General features: G+C 31.2%; 4 protein-coding genes across 10 annotated transcripts in view; 2 read left to right on the top strand and 2 right to left on the bottom strand.

The window, feature by feature from the left end:
• LOC145940544 (solute carrier family 41 member 1-like) lies at positions 1-8,233 on the bottom strand. 2 transcript variants are annotated; one of them, XM_083045814.1, is made up of 7 exons: positions 8,118-8,233; positions 3,180-3,606; positions 2,446-2,917; positions 2,227-2,374; positions 1,944-2,146; positions 1,721-1,869; positions 1-1,625 (listed from the first exon to the last, which is right to left on the bottom strand). In XM_083045814.1, the coding sequence occupies exons 2-7, from the start codon at positions 3,567-3,569 to the stop codon at positions 1,440-1,442; spliced, it is 1,548 nt and encodes a 515-aa protein (XP_082901940.1). In that variant the 5' UTR covers positions 3,570-3,606; positions 8,118-8,233; the 3' UTR covers positions 1-1,439. The 2 variants fall into 2 exon arrangements, with proteins under 2 accessions (XP_082901940.1, XP_082901939.1); XM_083045813.1 differs by lacking the exon at positions 8,118-8,233 and adding an exon at positions 5,436-5,662.
• Positions 5,809-20,047, top strand: part of LOC145940548 (uncharacterized) — a 282,334-nt gene continuing 268,095 nt past the window's right edge. Inside the window, exons 1-3 of the mRNA XM_083045820.1 lie at positions 5,809-5,976; positions 6,975-7,029; positions 7,448-7,530. The gene's annotated coding sequence lies outside the window, so the exon portion shown is untranslated. The remainder of the gene's footprint in view (positions 5,977-6,974; positions 7,030-7,447; positions 7,531-20,047) is intronic.
• On the top strand, positions 8,349-10,829 carry LOC145940545 (uncharacterized). Its single transcript, XM_083045815.1, has 2 exons — positions 8,349-8,552; positions 9,185-10,829. Exon 2 carries the CDS (start codon positions 9,198-9,200, stop codon positions 10,695-10,697), a length of 1,500 nt encoding a protein of 499 aa, XP_082901941.1. The 5' UTR covers positions 8,349-8,552; positions 9,185-9,197; the 3' UTR covers positions 10,698-10,829.
• On the bottom strand, positions 11,093-19,971 carry LOC145940657 (alkaline phosphatase 4). 6 transcript variants are annotated; one of them, XM_083046047.1, is made up of 9 exons: positions 19,534-19,971; positions 19,362-19,442; positions 17,771-17,873; positions 16,631-16,851; positions 15,956-16,148; positions 13,899-14,068; positions 13,352-13,663; positions 12,482-12,908; positions 11,093-12,208 (listed from the first exon to the last, which is right to left on the bottom strand). In XM_083046047.1, exons 3-9 carry the CDS (start codon positions 17,853-17,855, stop codon positions 11,973-11,975), a joined length of 1,644 nt encoding a protein of 547 aa, XP_082902173.1. In that variant the 5' UTR covers positions 17,856-17,873; positions 19,362-19,442; positions 19,534-19,971; the 3' UTR covers positions 11,093-11,972. The 6 variants fall into 6 exon arrangements, with proteins under 6 accessions (XP_082902173.1, XP_082902174.1, XP_082902177.1 ...); XM_083046048.1 differs by having other exon boundaries at positions 19,362-19,438; XM_083046049.1 differs by lacking the exon at positions 19,362-19,442 and having other exon boundaries at positions 11,094-12,208; positions 19,534-19,649; positions 19,748-19,970.

The raw sequence follows: 20,047 nt of genomic DNA, 5'->3' as shown, positions 1-20,047 counted from the left end.
TTGTGTTAGATTTTTTATATATTGTACATCGTGATATATATACATATACATACATATGTATATATGTATACATAAGTAAATCTTTATCATACTATATTACTTTTGACTTATATAGTCATCATATGCGTTTTAGGCACTAGAAAGTGTTAATATTTTATCTTCCTAGCAATAACTTTTAAAAAAAGATTAACTTGAATAATATATTGCATATCAACAAAATATTATTGGTAATATAATGCAAAATATTCTATATATTAGAATCTCTTCTCATGATAAATCAAATAAACAAATCATTTAAATCTAACATTATTTAACTTAACAATAAAAATATATAATAATTCTCTCTATAACACAGAAGAATTAATTTTTTCATTTTCTTTTGTGTCAATAGAAGAAAGAAAAAGCGATATATACTATCATATATATATATTTATACATGATTAAAAATTAATGTTCCAATAGAAAATACTGTAACTTTTTTTATATTTTGCAATAAAAGAAATGAAACAAAATATGACACGTTATCCAATTATGTGCAAGAAATAATTATTATATAAAATAAATATGTTTCTTGCATTATATTCACATTGAATATTATAAATAACGTCTATGCAATATATATTCTAAAGTCATTTTTTGGCAAAAGATTTTCACAAAATGCGGCGAGCATTAAAAAGATTTATCAAAAATTTTAAATATCAGTATATCCTCCATTCATTTCAATATTATGTCAAATGTGATATAACATAAGATAAATACGATTTCGTACAAGTTATAAAAATAGCACGAAATTTTCATATATTTTTAAGTATATGTATATGTAGATTAATATTGTTGTGCACATTCACTGTGTACTTCATACAATCAAATCAACTTATTATAGCTCAATTTTATGTATAGCTATTTTATGATTAAACTAATAGACAAATAATTAAAAAAATAATTCGTTATGGCATTTTATCCTCAAAATATAACAAAATATAACATAAAACATAGTAATATGTGTACTTATTTACAACTCATCATATCGTAATTTTTACTATTAATTTCTTATAATTATTATTTTTGTAATTGTGTGAAAACAAGATAATTATTGAAATTAGTATTGACAAATACTATATTTTTCTTTTTCGCGTACTTTTCCAGTATTTTACTAAATATGCTTAATTTAATTTGTACTCTTAACATACTCTTTCCAAAAAGAGATGCCAAATGGTTTGTTTCGAGAATAAAACATATTTTGTTTTAAAAAAGCAAAACTCACAGTAATAAAAGTGCCACTGATAATCTCGAATCACAGTCGACGCCGCGTGTTGCAAACTCTGCGAATTCAAATCAAACTTGCCATTGTGGTTTTTCGAAGAATAGTTTCGAAGATTATAACCTGTAACATAAGGAAGGATATTTCTTTTAGAATATTGTACAAATATTTGGACCGATCAATCTCCTACGTCGGAATCGCCGTCGCCTATGGCATAAAGGATATGGAAAGCAATTCCGAGAAGCGCAGTTCCTATCAGATCGCCAACCGCCGTTAGATATGGTATCGCGGAACTATCCGGGTCCATTCCTCTCGTCCACATCCAAACTACCATCAATTGCGCGATATACAACAACAATATTACCTAGCAATGAAATCAAGTGTTATTTTTTTAAATTTTGTTTAATCTATAAAGCAATTTATATCGCAATAATTAATATAGATTTGTATTTATTGTACCTGCAACATTGCAGCGATTAAATATATCATAATAAATATAGGCGTGAATGAGGTATGTCCTGCCTGAAGATAACTAATGGTATAACTAAAGATCAAGTGCCCTGGTATCACCATCATTAATAATACTCTAGCTGTTCTCGCGTGTCCTCCTATAATGAAAATTCCTTGTTCAATTGCAATTTGCAATACTTAAATCTTGAATGGCTTTTTACGACAAACTTACCTTTTGAAAAAAATGCGTGGAATGGACTGATGCAAACGTTGAGAGTCCTTTGAACACCCGTGTGACAGTCTTTGTGCAGAGACGTCGATATTCTACTGGCCTGAACGGCGACCAAGTTTCCTCCAACGCCATTAATTACTAATTGAAAAACCGCTATACCTTTGTAACTCGATATGGTGTAATCCAGGATCAGTCCACCGAGACTGAAATCAATGTTATTCATTAAATTACGCGTTCGTTTCCTGAAAATTTCTGTCTTCAACGCGTACATAAAAATATTCACCTGCTTATTAACATCGCGGATATCACAGGCGTCCAGCCGTAATCCAATACTTCTTTGGTAAATGGATTTCTGGCTGCTATATAACCCCACACAGGAGTCACGAATACACAAAATGCTATTAGCATTGGAGCTATCCATGGAGCATAATCTGAAAAGAAATATATGCGTTTCTGGAATATTCGAGCATAATAAAAATAAATCGATTTATCGTTTATATACCTATTGCATTGTATAACAAAGAAGAGATCCAGGATAAAAGAGCTAAAGTAATTAGATCTCCTAAAGAAGCCGCAATCGGAGTAGCGACATTGTCGGGATTGATATTCATTTGTCGTGACAATAGTATGACTGCGACCATCACAAGGCCTAGCAGGAAACTGGCTACGGAAGCAGTGACCAAGGCACTGGCGCATAGTAAAAGCCCATGGTGGATATCGAAATGAGCTTCTGGGACCCAACCGAGAATCACGGCGGCTAAGGACGCCAGCAGACCCACCACCATAGCTTGACACTGGATTAAAGCCAAATTTCCGACAATCAATGTCCACTGTTGTTTCTTTGTATCCATTTGACCTAGATTAGCCTGAGTTGACAATCTGGAGGCCAACGTCATCTCCAGATTTCCCTTTAGGCCCAATAGCGCAGGAACTAATATGTACACCTCGGATACCACTTGATACACCGGCCAATGCTAAAATTTAACATGACAATTGTGAGAAATCAAATTTATCTTTCTTTAATTTATATTAAAAGATCAGCTCGTAAATTCATCGTTCATTTTTGATAGAAAAAAATAAAAGGTTTTTAATAAACTGCAGATTATTGATATTGCATTTTATGTACCTCTTGTCTTAAATTATTAAAAAAATTATTTAAAAACATTAAAAAATATGCATAAAATTATGGCTCTTATATAAGATTTATAATAATTCCAGAGAATCGATTTTCCATACCTGCACCACATCTAGCAGTAAACTAGCGGCGACCATACCGAAGCCGGCGAGTAAAAAAGGTATGAACATTTGGATGGATATAGACCAGACGCTTTCGTCGTCTGCGCTCTCGCTCCTTTGACTGTCCTTTTTTCCACTGCTGTAGATGACGTTGTCGTTGTTCACCGACGACGGTATCAGCCGCTGTATATCGCCCTTCTCGCTGTCATCGCTCTCGTCCTCGGAGCTGATTTCCAATTCCATGTTGTCGATATCGTCGAGATTCGAAATGAATAGCTCGTCACTGCCCAATCCCACCATTTTATTTAACAATGAACTGCTCTTTCTTAATTTTCTATGACGGAGTTTACTATGTTCATAGTAATCTTCTCGTATCTTCGCATGGCTCATCCTTGTTGGCTTTCCTTTTGCAAATCACCGGCGAATGCTATGATCAAAAATAAAATTTTGTTAGTCTTTTTAGATTAATCAAACAAAAATTCACTCGCATGATTTTTAAACAAGACAGCTATTTGATGATTCCAATACTTCATTTCTTTTATTAGATATTATTATCAGTAGATCCAAATAAAGATAATTTAGTTTCTATTAGATGATGATGGAAAATAGGTTGAGATTATATATAATATTTCATGATAAGAAAACTTTAACAAAAGCATACACATCATATCTTTCTCAGTATTTATATGTATTGTAATATACTATTAATAAAAATTAATATCCATTAAGAAATATATAAAAATAAAAATAAAGAATAAAATTATTGGAATTTTGTGTGTAAATAATAATTAATATTATAGATAAGATTGCAAATATTAATATATATGATTATTTTAATGTATACGATTATTTTGTAACATTCGTATCAATGATTAGAATTTGTAAAATATGTTTCTTTTTGTGACGTTGATAGTATAAATTTTCTGTTATTCTAATATTGGTGATGACTTGAGTATTTTAACTAGAGACATGTTTAAATGACGGACACGTTTCGTCACATCTGTTCTAACCTCGTTCTGTTCTAGAGCTAATTCTAATTTAGATCTGATGTTAATTTTGCAAGCTGATTCCCTCCTCTGCCCCCTCTCTCTCTCACTCTGTCTCTCTTTTTTTTTATTTGGTCACATTGTGCAGCCTCGTATATTGCATACGTATACTGATATTCAGAAACGAATCAAACGAATCGTATAAACGAACTCAAACGAACTGTATACACAAACTCATTACAGTGAATCGATTTAATATTCGTTTTACAAAAATCCTGGTTTTATGGCCATAATCCTGATATTTGTGTAGAGTTTTATAAGAATATATGAGTTATCTTTATCTCTCATTATACAAGTCTTATAAATAATCTGTGAATTCATCAATTGATAAGCAAATAATAACAAGAGTAATAAAATTTAATTATTTTATTAAAATAATTCGAAATTCTTAATACTTCTATTTATTTATCGAAAATCTTGGATTAAATAATTTTTAGTAATTTTAAATTATGTGTAAAAATAATGAAAAATAATTGAAACATGATTAACAAATGAACATAAGTTAACATTTTACAAAAAAATTCTTTCTCAATATATTTATATAAATGTTTTATCACACATCATAAAAAAACAGATAATTATAATCATGTTTTAAAACAAATATGTGAACAAAATGTATGCAAATAAAATGACTAAAATAAAAACGTTTAATCAATTTTTAAGAAATATTACAATATTTTGCACAAATGCAAAATAAATTCGATCAATGCAATGTCTGTCACCAGATTTTATCTGATATCTGAAACCAATTTTAAAGTCTAATAATTTCTCTCTCTCTCTCTCTCTCTCTCTCTCTCTCTCTCTCTCTCTCTCTCTCTCTCTCTCTCTCTCTCTCTCTCTCTGTTTATAAATTATTGATATCTTATCTCATATTCTTTAAAATATTGACACTCGCCATATGCTATAATCCCGAAGTCTTCTTCAATTCCTAATATTTTCACAAATTCCTAAAAAACTGCTTTCATCATATTAAAATTAAATTTATCCTTTCGACCTTCGAAATTGACACGTTTAATACTGTAACCTTCAAACTAAAACTGCGACAATCACGTCGTATAAATGCACCCGCATTTTAAGCACAAATGCCTACCATATTTTTAAAATAATCTTTATAAAAGAATTTTGAAGTTTTAAAGCGAAGAAACAAGTCTTTTTATACTTCCAACTGTTTGACATCCCGGCCGCCATAACCTCAAAATATGCCACGTACCTCGAATATGCAGCGGTCTTCCTTCGCGTTCGGATCCATCGACTGCTCATAAGCGCGGTTTCCGCGTGTGCTCAGGACAAATCACTAATATTTCTTAAGAACAAAGAGTCCTTCGCCTGTTTTCTAACCCCTAATCCACCGATTATCGCACCACGTACTTATTTACGCGCACCGCGCAGCGTAATTATCTATTCTATCGCGTTCATGCCGTGAACAATCACGTATCGCAGACAGCTTCGAGACTATCGAACTATCGAAGTCGCTCAAGTCGATACGGCGCTTGCGATTCTCGAAGAGGCAGTCGCAACGTTCGCGCTCAATTGCGCGTCCATTTGCTCGTCACGGCCGTCTTCGTATCGTGCGGTGTGTTTTCCCGTGTTTTTATTGTGTAAAATTCGCGTCGATATTGTTAAATACGTGTTCTTTTCGGCGAAACAAACATTGCGACAGATCGGGTAGATGCAATCGAGTGGAATAGCGGGGATATCGGGACGAAAATATAGCGAAAGAATGATTGACGATGAGTTGGTTAGGTGAGCAGGTGAGTGCGGTTATGAATTATACGCTATGAGAGAGTGCAGATAAAATTCCGAGATTGAGAGCAGTATAGGCCGAATTTATGTAATTGAGAAGAATATATAATAAATAATACAGAATAATAGTCATTCTACATGCTACAGATATCGAAATATATATATATTCCGTGTTGATTCGAGACGCGTTTACTGTTCGAATAAACATAAAGATTATTTTCGCGTGTCTTTAGCATTGAATTTTCAACGTTATCCAAATTATAGCAGTTTTCAGTTTGGATTAAAATATTTAATATTAAATTTATAATGTAAATCTATATGTTTAAATAGACACATTTGCTTGACGCGATCGCTCTCGATCGTATTGTGTGGTATTTTTGCACACGCACATATGCATACGCGTATACACACACACAAACACAGAGAGAGAGAGAGAGAGAGAGAGAGAGAGAGAGAGAGAGAGAGAGAGAGAGAGAGAGAGAGAGAGAGAGAGAGAGAGAGAGAGAGAGAGAGAGAGAGAGAGAGAGAGAGAGAGAGAGAGAGAGAGAGAGAGAGAGAGAGAGAGAGAGAGAAGATGCGCGCGCTCTCTTTCTCTCTCTCTACATATATACATACGCACACATAATTTAATATGCTTCCTCTTCAAATAAAAAAATATTTTATTTATTATAATATTTTATCTATTTAGGTATAAGAAATATTTTATTTCGCGAAATAAGATTTTTCGTCTGCGATCCTATAAATTATATAAAATAAAATGTTAAATATATATTTTTTGCATTCGGTTATTTATTATTAATAAATAAAATTATGAAGAAAAAAAAACAATATTTAAAATTTTAAATAATACTAAAATAATTATAAATATAATTGTATAGTAATAATTTAAAATTTAAAAATTTATGTATATATTTAAATAAAAATAAATGTTAAATTAAAAATTTATAATATTATTAAATATATAATTAATAATAAAACTAAAGATATATGTTTTTGTGTGTTCCAGCTATGTGAAGTCAAGACTCTACACTTCTGCATCTAGTAAAGCATTGCTGCGCTTGGTAAGTTTTTATTTATTTATTTTTTTATTTATTTTCAAAGAGAGAAAAAGAAAAGAATATAAACTCTGTGATATAAAAATATAAAAATGTGTTAGCTGTAAACCAAAGTTTAAACTAGCTACAAAAAATATATATTTTTTGCATTCTGTTATTAATATTATTATAAATAGATAAATAGAATTATGAGGAAAAGAAACAATATTTTAAAATTTAAATAATTATAAGAATAATTTTATAATAATAATTTTAAATTTGAAAATTTATGTATATTTAATAAAATTAAATTTAAAAATATTACTAAATATATAATTAATATTTAAATTAAAAAAGAGTGAGATATATATAATAATATGAAAATAATATGTTAAATTAAAAATTTATAATATTATTAAATATATAATTAATATCAAAATTAAAGATATATATTTTTCTGTGTATTCAGGTATGTGAATTCACTGAAGACTCTACACTTCTTCATCTACTAAGGCATTGCTGCGCTTGGTAAGTTTTTATTGCGCTTTTTATTAATTCTCAAAGAGAGAAAAAGAAAAGGATATAATTCTATGGTAAAAAAATATAAAAATGTGCTTAGCTGTAAACCGATGACCAAAATTTAAACTTGCTATAAAAATGTATCACGTACAGAAATAATCTGCCAAGTTAAAAATATTTTATTACTTATAGCCGAGTATTTTTTTCGCGCTTAATATTTTCTTATACCGAAACTCTGTGGTAATATAAAATTGTGCTTAAGTTAGCTGTAAACTGATGATTCAAATTTACAAACTTGCAACAAAAATTTATCACGTATCATCAGAAATAATCTGCCAATTAGAAAATATTTTATTACTTGTAGCCGAGTCATATATCGCGCATAATATTTTCTTATATCAATCATGCGCGACACGTGTCTCGCGACTATCGAACAGTAAACTTTGCATTGAATACATCTCGTTAATTTCTAATAATAACCTGCAGACGTAGGGCGCACATATACACACACATACATACTTATATCAATTGGCACATAAAAGCTCTGATATTTCTATTAACTGTGTAAATATAACTATAAAATGTACTATGCTTACAAATTAAGATGTCAGAATTATTTTATCACTTATCATGTATTAATTGACGTATCGGTTGCTCCAAAACGTACGGCTTTCTCGAGAGCTAAACACGGGAGAGTTGTTACTTGAGTTCGACTATTCGTCTTCGAATCACATTGCCAGTGTGCAGTGCTTGAAATACTTGTCTGGGCGAAATTAGGCATAGTGCCCATCCACGTACTCACATTAACAATACCGCGCAACGCTTTGAACGGTCGAGGAGTCGACTCTTTATTAGAAGCAAATTAACATCATGCTAACTCGCTTCTCGCGAGAGAGTTGCTCGAGATTAAAATAATTTCGGAGTAATACGTTGCATAGTGACATAGTTTTTAACACAATCCTTTTTGCATTGTGTGTATAAGAATTTTTAATTAAGGATTCAATAAAATAATTTGTCAAGAACTTATTGAGGTAAGTACTCGAATTTTTGACAATTATAGGTATTTAATTAGACATTAATTTTATTTTACTATTGAAATACATGTAAAATAATAATACTTTAAAAATTACATAAAATTTAGTTGCAATTAATAATGTAACATACGGTTGAATGTGGCGTGCTAAATTGGGAGATAGTTGTCTTTTCTTTTTGATAGAAATAGAGTAAGTTATCAAATGTAAGTAAAGTTTGTTGCGGTCGGGTTTAATTATTAGAGATTGCTGTTTGTCAAATACAAAATGCGCGCACGTGATTTCCGTGTGTTATAATATTCTAAAACGATAATCTATATATACATATTCTTTAATGGGATGTAGTTATGTAATCAATCGTGTTCGTGCGCTATAAATACTGAAATACACGTACATCAATACATTATGTAATAGATAATTAGCTTTCAAATGAATGAAATTATTTTTAATTACAAGTCACGTATCATTTTATTTCGTATATTTTAAAGTATTAATATTTTCATCTTAACTTAAAATTGCGATCACTTATTATATAATCAAATTAATATTTTTCTCTGAAACAAATTAATATTCTCCTCTATAAAAATAATTCAAAAAAATTCAAAAAATTATATTTTATTTAATTATTTCAGCTTTTTTGACGAGATGGGTCGGAGAAAAAGAAATTCGAAAAAGCTCTTGGGCGCTTCTCAGAAAATTTGCGAAAGTAAAATATTAGAAAAATTAAATTCCGATGAAATAGAGGAAACGAAACAAAAAGAAGAAAGTTTTTTCCTCAAAGATGCGATCGATGTTTATCAACGTATGAGATTGCCACTTGTACACTCGATGTACGATCAATCGCCGGATGGCAGCGACGAAGAGGAGGACGCCGTCGTGCTAAACTTCTGCCCGCGTTTTGTCTTCGTGTCAAACTTGTGCTTGATCTGCATGGAACGATCGGAAGAGGCCTGCGAATCTTGCGGTATGGTTTCTTACTGCACCATCCAACACAAGAAGCAAGGCTGGCCGAAGCATCGCGAACTGTGTAAAGTTCTCACCGAGGTCTGCACGAACGGAGGAGGCTTGTCGTGCCTGCCGGATCTCACCGCGGACGATTATCGCGTTTATCGGTTAAAACTGATCGAGATTGTGGAGCGCCGTTTGGGAAGAATTCTCGAGCCCTGGGAGAAAGAAATCCTTCTTTATCCTCGCGTTTGTTGCAGCTGTCGTTTTTTTTCGAAGGTTTTGAGATACTGTCCGGCATGTGGAATCGAGTTATTCTGCGAAAATCATGATGACAAACACGAAGAATGGTGTCGAGACTTTCAGGTATTTCGAAGAGTATTATTTATGCAGCACAGAAATGGTAACGTGGATCCCGAGATTCCAGATACTTTTCAGACTGGTCCGCTTCATCTACCGGATAATTTTGATTTGTTAATGGCACAACTTTACAATCGTTCGACATATTATTGCAACATGGATTGTTACACTTATTGCAGTCTCTCTCATATATCGACCATTCCATTAACGACTCTGTATTCTATGCAAATTTCTTGTCAGGATTGGGAAACTATTGATACCTTTGTGGTCCATGTGATTGGTGCTGAGTTTCAATTCGAGTGCATAAATTTGCACGTGTGGGAGAAATTTTTTCTACATCTTCTTCCGAATTCAAAGCATCTCAGATTGATGTTCATTGGTCCAGAATTAAAATTGCCGGCAGTGCCATTAAATCTTTTGACAGCTGTGAAGATCTGTTCGGCTTGCAAATCGATTAATCGACGTGTGAACGTTTCGTTTCATCCCGGAAAATTCTACCATAATTTCTGCCGTTCCAAACAGTTTATAAAGCCGCATCTCGTGTGTCTCTTTAATCCGGGTCTTTATCGAGAAACTGGTTTTGAAGGTAAGGATACGTGGCCGGAGACGATAAGAGAATTCTGCAAAATAAAAGTTCCCGTTTGCGTGACATCTTACACAAAGCATGAAATTCCTCGAGAGATGATCAGAATAAAATCGATTGTTGATGTGGAGACAATTCTGGAACCAAGAAGAAATCCATTTGCCTCAATTAAACCCGATAGAAATTTCGTTAGTGATGATACGGCGCCACTTATCTACAAAAATTATTATCTCGCTATTATTAGAGGAAAATCATAAACAGATTTTTAAATTTTTTTCTTAAATTTTTTTTGTATTTACTTTGACATGAATATTTTTTGTACTTTTAAATTTATTTATCTATATGTATAATCTTTTTTAAATTTAATAAATAAACTAATGTGTAATATAACAACCAAAGTTGAGCAAATTATTAAATTGAATACATATATTAATATAATATATAGATATTTTTTGTTATAAAAAAATATAGTTTATATATTTTTAGCCAAATTAGATTATCAGAATAAATAAGATAAGATATTGTATTTTGAATTGTAATTATTGTACCATAAAATATATTTACAATCGATAATGAGGAACTTTATTTTAATCATTATATAATATAATTTATAATTGTATGGTCAGAGACAAAATTTATCAATTTATAAGAAAATATATTGTGATGATGCACTAATATCTACATAGATTTATATTCATTTTGTATAAGTAACGTGTCAAAGTACATAACATTATTCCATATCTCTTACATTTCGAAGAATAATATTTATAATTTTTCTTATTACAGCTGTTTTTTATATACATATAATCTTATTTATATATATATTTTCGTAAAATTAATTATATAAAAAAATATTAGATTTTTCTTCATCATTTCTTAGTAGTATTAAATAATATTTTTGCTCGAAACTTTTGGCATGTATGCCATATTCACAGATGTCTATACTAAACAGACATCAGTGGCCATATTACAATTATATGGAATAGCTATTAGACATACTTTTTATACATATAATGTTGAAATGCTGTAAATGTATATATCAGGGCACAATGGATAATATCGTCCAAATTTTTTCATATTTAAGAATAAATTCGTTGCTGTGATAATTGAAAATAATTATCGCATTATAGCGTTTATAATGCGTGTAATCGTGTTATAATTGTATTATTCAATCAAATCATGATCATTCTTTGCATCTTAAATATTATAATAAATAAAATTATAAGAAAGTTAACATATATTAAAATGTAATTACATCTACGGGAAATAAGCGAGGTAAATTACGATATATCGTATACGATAGTCACAACCGCGACTTAGTTTAACTTATTAAAATATTACATGTTTGCGTCGTAAAAAAGCACACACGTCGCGTTTATTAACAAAATTTATAGTTAAAATATTCTTCGGTAGAAAAAGATAATATCCGCTAAATAAACATTATTTGTACTAATTTATCGAAATGGGAGTTTTTTCTCCCAGTGATATATAATCATTCATTTTGACTATAAAAAGAAATGTATTATCGTTTATCAGAGTCGTATAAATATCGTCGTTAACAAAAAGGCCATCAAAGCTGTGAACGATTTAGTGTTTTGTCCTGCCGAATTGTACTTGTTATTTCCTGGTGCTTTATTGACATCGTAAAAATAACGATGATAAGCATTGTCGCAATGAGACGGCCAATCTTTAAAGCATGCCGCGTATGCCACAGCATGAGCAATGTAATTCTGCTCAAAAGTACCTCGGAATAAATGCGCGTAAGGGCCTGTAAAAGATTTCATTATTTATCGCATAAATAAATGACTAATCGCAATTTCACTTTCCTCAAATTAATTCTATTGATCCAAACAATTAAAATGTAGCATTCAAACGTGACATATTGAGGCAAAAATAAAATTTATATTCATGAAATGACGCAAAATCTTCTTTACTCTTTAGCTACAAAATAAAATTGCTTTCTTTAAAAAAATGCAACTAGAAGTAAACTATTTTATAAATATGATATAACTTTTAAAAATATAGAAATTGTATTTCTTACCGATAGCATAAACTCCGACGTCTTCCCCGCCATGACTTTCATCCTTCATGTACTTGCCAGCAAAATACTTATAAAAGGGATTGTTGTCGTGAGTCGGGTCTTTGGCGACGTTTCTCCAAGTTTCGTTAACGTTTTCACTATCGTTTCTCCGATGATAAAAGAATCCTGGACCATTAGCATAGGAGAGCGTCTCATAGGGATTCTTAGAATCAGTTTTGCTGCCGAAACCGAGAATGTCGTTGCCCCTCATGGGATATCCGTTCAGTGTGAACGAATGCGAATGATCAGCTGTGACAATGATCAATGTCTCTTCCAAGTTTACGAATCGAAGAGCTACCTTGACCGCTTCCTCGAGTTCGTATAGTTCGCGCAGTGCTAGTTTCGCCCAGTTGCTATGATGAGCTAGATCGATCTTGCCGCTCTCAACCTAGAAAATGTAAGCTTAAAATTATTAAAGGTATTAAGAGCGTTAATTTTTTTATGTTAATTCTGTTAATATTCTAATTCAGAAATACGATCTTTTATAAAACTTTGAACTTGGGCAAAGATTGCAGCGCTCTCAAATTACGCATAGAATAATGCGTTCAAGTAATACGACCTCGACAAGCATCCGGGAAGACGAAACCCTACGAACGTGTGCCTATGAACGTATTACGCGAAAATGGTCATCATCGCGTAATTTACATAAGAATCATATTAACATCATCAATCTGTCAAGATTCCGTATAGTGTATAGTCTCGTTTTTATCTCATTAATATCATTTTAATATTCATCAACGTTATTCTCGCATAATGCTCGGTTTTATATCGCAATCTAATTTATATGTTCGATATAAATATTCAATAGCATTCAGTGACTTGATTACTGACCATTAGCAAAAATCCATTTTTGTTTTTCTTCAACAATCTTATTGCCTGCGTCGTCATGTTCGCTAGCGAGGGAGTCTCGGCATTTTTTACAGCGTGGTAGGGCATGTGATTAGGCGAAAAAATGCCGAGGATGTGTGACGTGTTGTTGATATCGATGGACATGAGATCCTGCGTATTGTTGACAGCTTTTCCTTTAGTATGATTTGCTTGCCATTCTTTTATTAAATTTCTACCATCAGTTCGCTGACAGGCATCAGAATCAATTGGTTCCACTTTCACGCCCAAATATTGCGCACCGCCACCCATGATAACCTTTAGAAGATATCGCCAATATTAGGTGCAATCATACAAGTTACGATTCTAGATCATTTTAGGTCCAAAATATGTGTGTGTAATATACATTGTAGTGCAGATTTCTAAAAAAAATGTTTTGACGTAGACAAAATTAATAAATTTATATATACTTTTAATTTGTTATTAATCTGTTAGTTTTGGGATATTATATTTCGATTTATAAACAAGCGAAAATGCAGATGCGATAAATTACCTTAAATTGATTTCCCGGTTCATCCTCAATAAGTTGTCTGGCAATATCTTTGGTGGTACAATTTTGCTGGCTCGTTGGTATCGAGGTATCGCATTCCCACTCTCGACTGTTAGTATGCGCGTAAAGTCCCGCGGGAGTGGCGTGAGTGACACGAGTGGTGGTAACAAATCCTGTTAATTAATCGCACATGAATTATCTCTGAAATTTATTTATCAAAGTAATAATGACAGCAGAGCGCAAAATTAAAATTTTATTAATTTAAAAACGACTTTTTTAGGCTTGTTTATATTAAGAAATTGCTTTTAAAAATTAAAATTTTTAATATTAACGTTACAATAAAGAGAGTATAAAAGAAAATATTAAATATGTATATATGTTGTATCACGTTACACAACGCAAGTTTATTGTCTGTAAAAGATATTTTTATGATACAAATTTATTCGCATAAAATAGCAATAGGCGGGGTGCTAAAGTGCAACAGGAAATAAACGTGTTAAATAACTAATCGGCGAGTCAGATTGCCATGCAAAAAACTTTCATTATTTCACCGAAGTAGAAATCAGTCATGGGCGAGCAATCGTCCTAGACAAGATAGAAGGTCGGCTCATGACCTCCTCGTTTATTGAGAAGACTTTCACTGTATATAACTTCAACGAGATCCACTCAGCACCAACACTTACGTTAATGGAATAGCTGATCACGCGTGACACGTGTTCTCTACAGAACTGATACTGTATTCATATATATATATATATATATATATATATATATATATATATATACATTATGTGGGTACAATATTCATATTTAAGTGACACTTCTAATTGTAAGAATGTCCCCCTAATAATCGCGAAAAAGATCAGAATTTTTTCATATTAAATTTATATTCGATTAAAGTGTATTTTTAGGTTTTAATTTGAAAAACGAAATGTTCAATTAAATAAAAGTATAATTAAATAAAAGTAATAAAAATATGTTTTTTAATTCATTAAATAAAAAAAGTGCTAAATATAAAAAATATAAATTATATTTTTCACCATTAATTTGGAATTATTAATAATATTCTGATTTGGATTTGTTTGTTTAATATAAATTGTAATTAAATACAAAATACACATCATTAAACGATCATGTAAATTTGCTATATATGTATAACGTGATATAACATAAACATTATGTATATATTGACACAAGAAAATTTATTACAATTCTAACAAAATTGTTAATTATATATGATTGAGTCTATGTAATCATATATAAAATTTAATTTTATCACGTAAATTTATTGTCGAGCGAAAAGATATGTTTAATAGATTTGCTATCTCGTGAAATATCATGCTGTAGAAAATTTAATTAACCGACAATAATCGGCAACACATAAGAAACTAATCTATTTCCTCAAACTTAACTTCTTAATAATTTTTGTAATATTTAAACCTTAAGCGTAATTTATGTCAAGGTTTTATCTCTATATTAATGAATATATTATAGATTAATCGAAATTTCTATTTTATTCATCGGTCGATCAAGGTTTTAAACGGCAGTCGAAGGATAGGTTTGTTTTCACGATTGAATAATATAACTCTCAATTAACTTTTAATTAATTCTATAAAGATTTTCTTTCTTGGCAAAATTTTACTTATAATTTAAACTTTAAACGAAATTATATTAAATTATAAATCTTGCATAAAACTAATTTTTATAACTTTATATAAATCTAATATAACGGAAGTATGGAAATAGTATTTTTCTGCGATGGTGTGTAACTTTTGAAATTTCGAAAATCGAATTTTTTATCTTTTGCCAATATTGTATTACATTTACTTTGATTAAAATCCCAATAAATCTATTAAACATTTGTTATTGTGTAAATAATATATGAAGCACTTAAATTTGTAAGCAAATAAAAAAAAACAAAATTTATAATTTCTATAAATGAAAAAAAAAAGAAAACAAAATATTTCAAGAGATAATTTATGTAAACGTAGAGTGTGAGCTGTTTTGAAATCTTTTATGATTAATAAAATAGTGTAATCTTCAGAAATCAAAGTTCTTACCTGTGTCCATACCGGATTGTTGTGCCCAATTGGCTATAGTGGACAGTTTGCTAATTTCATTAATCTTCTTATCGCATTTACTATCTTCGGCTCTGCCATCCAATCCAATAACATGATATCGGGTCTTTACACCGGAAAATATTGCAGTAGCCGTTCCGGCAGAATCGGGCACTTGCTTATCCACATTGTAAGTCTATAAATGCGTAATAATTGTGAAACATTTATGCGAAATATATTTATATTTATTATTTGATATGATTTTGATAATTAATAACGTTGATTTAAGGAAATAGATTCTTATGCTTTATCAATATTGTTGGGAAATCAGTCAAAATTTTCGAAGTATATAATATTTAATATTTTATTGATATATTAAAATCGATATTGCATTATCATTTTCGGTAGGATAAAATATAATTAATCGCGTTTTTGATACACGATATACATTGATATAAAACTTTTTTTATATTTAGTAATTAGAAGATCAATGAAAATTAATTGTAATGCGAGTATTGCGTGTGTCGTATTTTCTCGACACCGATAAACGCGGCGTGTCCTTATCAAACGCGGCGACAGAATTAAACGGCTTAACGTGACAGGATTTCTAAATATCTTCGCGCCTCGCGAGACCGCCATCGAGATTAAAGGCGCGATCGATGCGATTTAAATATCTACCTTGGCGAAGCCGGTATTGGGGAACTTCTCAAACTCGAGTTGGTATTCCTCACCGGTCTGACCATTGAGCTGACCTATGTAAATTCGGCCAGCCGTGATGCTGGACAAACCCATGCCGTCCCCGATGAAGATGATCACGTTCTTGGCACGGTTCTCGTTGTTCCGGTGCGCCAGGATCTTATGTAGGGTCTCTTGGCCGGACTTCAGCCAGAAGGACATATCTGATGAGAGATCAAAGTTTCGCCTCGTTGCCAGAGACTAATACTAATCGGTTGACCGTGATATTTGTAAGCAACATCATAGCTCAAAAGAAGCATAAAAAAAATGTCTGCGGGACATTAGATTAAAATGTTTTTAAACATGACTTTTAGACATGGTATCAATAACGGTTGGACAAATAATGTCTTAATGAGATTTGCTTCTCTAGATTGTAATCTTATCTGTGATACAGATACAATGGGGGAAGATTTACGCAACCGAGATCAAAGTACTAAGCAATCGCGTGAAATTTTAAACGATCTTTAAACATTACTTTAATTCATCTTTAACATTATATATTTCGTTTGGCTATCGATTCTCTACAATATCAGAGGATAAAATTTAAGAAATAAAATGCATATTAAATGCATTTTCTGATCAAATTTGTTGTGAATAATCTTGTATTAACGGGAGCTACTTTACATGAATGCATTTTAAATTACATATATAAATAGTTTATATTCTCGAAATATCAATGCGGAAAAATCCCAAAGTTATCGGTATATATATAGTATTGACGATAATTAACAAAAAGTGCATTTCACATGATCGATGATTTTATCAATATTTTATCATGAAACATTTTTTGTGCAAATTTGATTTGAGCAATAAGGAAACAATCTGTTTTTTTTAATTTATCAATACAAATAGTATATATTGTTCATAATTCTCTCCTTCTTTGTATGTTTATCATATATTTAGAATTTGTACCTCACTTGCTTATTAATATTATAATCGTAGAAAATATTTAGAAAAACATGAAATATTAAGCACGTATCTACATATTCATCTACGATATATAACTGATGGAAATCAATCGCGTTTTTACTTAAAAATTTTGGGATTTCACAATTATTTCATAAAATGTAAATTATAACAAACCTTCATAATCCGTGGACCCTTTACGCAGCGCTTCAGAATTCTGAAAAACAGCTGTGACGCAAAGTAACAAGATGTATCGCTTCATTGTGTATGTTTTCTCTTTCTGTAACATATTGGATAAATAATCTATTATTTTTCTGTAGAGAAACAAATTATTTTCTCTTATCCGCTCAATAATAATAGATTGAATAATATTTATTGTTATCGATTGTCAGGACTGCGAAAAATTCGTCGACATTAAATTCGCCCAAGCATAAATGTTAATTTATCGATACTTATTTTAACGGTAAATTGTTTGTTTTAATAGTGTCAATTATCGCAATCTATATTACCCACTCGTTATTTAAATTTTGTTTTTACTTTGTATTATTTAAAATGGAAGATAAGATGACGTCGTAGGTTTTGCAATAAATAATACAAAATGAATAACTAATATAATACTAATATAAAATATTTGAAAATAAATTTTTAAGCAAAAAGTATGATATTTTGCAAATTCAAATGATCATTGCTGTATTATTTAACGTGCTTGCAAATTACGTTAATGCTTCTTATTTCATATAAATTGTATTCAATACAATTCAGTACAAATAGTTTATTTCATACAATTTGCTAAGTTATAAATTCATAACAGTGCATATATATATAATTATTTCTATAGTTCTATTTTTTGTTTCACTAGAATTTTTTTAGCGCAGCGTGACGTCTGTGCATAAATTAAAAAGTCAAAGAAAAAAAGTGTCTTTTCTTATTTGTTTATACATACATCATACATTGTTTCATTGGTCATTCTCTGCTAGTTTCGTTTTTTTCAATGTTTGCAATTTCGTTTTCTTCCACTGATTCGCATTTACTTTAGTCAGTATAAATTGCGGCTCACCCGATACGATCAGCTGTTCCTAATTTGATATCCCATTAGCTTTGCGATTATCGTATGTGACAAAGGGGAACTGTACAAGGGTCAGTTACCAAGTTAATAAAATTACTATATCACCAAATGTATATCCTGCTCATCAGGGAATTTCAACTCGATATATATTCACACAGTTTCTTTACGTTTACATAAGCGGTTTAAATATTTATATATACGACTCTTTTCTATGTCTCTGTTTTGAAGCAAAACAATTATTGTGTAAGTACTCTGTAGTTTCTTTGCGAGAGGCTATATTATTATAGATACTTCGGTTTGAAAATTGGTTGGTTACGGCGCCATGCATAATAATTGGATGTAATTACGCGGTTATTACGACAACTCGTTACACACGGTATTGTTATTTTATGCGCGACATTTCGAAGATTTCGAGTAGTATGATTACTAACAAGTCGAGACGAATCTATTATTTTTGTATCACAGTAGTACGTTAAATATTATAATACATTAAATATTTTTACAGCAAAATATTATATTATTATATTATAATATTTATAGTAATTTGTTTTTAAATCATTTTTATCATCGTCTCTATTAGTTACTTTTTAAGTAATTTTTTCTTTTTCATATTTTTAAAATCTAAAATCACTTTAAAAATTAAATAGAATGAATTTCTAATAATTCAGTAATCTATTAGAATGCCGTTCGTAAGATACGCACCTACGATATTAGTGTGTACATGTGAATAGGGTCGCTCGTTGACCTAGTTCTTATCTCGTCACCTCAGCATCTGCAAGCTGACTGTACGATTCTTTAAACGTGTTTCTTACACCCTTAGTGCGGCTTTAATCTTACAGCAACAAACAGGAAACTAATTGTAAGTTATACCTACCTGACTCGTATCGGGAAGGAATATGTAGATACGGCGTGGTACTTCTCGACGATGTCAAATCAATTCGATTGGATCTGTCGATATGTCAATTCAACGATGTCTCGACGATGCGCGACCTGAAGCGAGACATCCTCGGGAATGAAGCGCGTGATATTGCGGACAGTGTCTTTTAAATTTTGTTAATTACTTATTCTTAATTTACTTTTTTATTTACTTTTTGACTAAATTCTTTAGTCGCTTAATCACCTCTTGTCGTTGGGTTGATTGGCCGTCGATAGGATCGTGACCAAAAGTCGCTTGGATTCTTTTCGAATTGTGCGACGCGGTTGGAAATCGCGAGTTTAAAGCCGAAGCGAGATACCGGAGCGAGCCACAGCTTTGTCACTTTATATAGCGTTTCAAAGGCCGTGGCGGATTGTGTGTGCACGAGGTGGCGAAGCGTGCAAGGGACACTGAGTACGCGGATTCTGCATGCGGAAAGGGAGGGGGCAGAGCGATCCCCCTCGTGTGCTGC

The sequence above is a fragment of the Prenolepis imparis genome, unplaced genomic scaffold (assembly GCF_030444845.1).
Source record: "Prenolepis imparis isolate NDT839.2.m4 unplaced genomic scaffold, iyPreImpa1.0 SCAF_9, whole genome shotgun sequence".
In the NCBI taxonomy this organism is placed as follows: domain Eukaryota; kingdom Metazoa; phylum Arthropoda; class Insecta; order Hymenoptera; family Formicidae; genus Prenolepis; species Prenolepis imparis.
The sequence above is the reverse complement of the archived record's forward strand: the minus strand, read 5'-3'. Positions and strand labels throughout refer to the sequence as shown.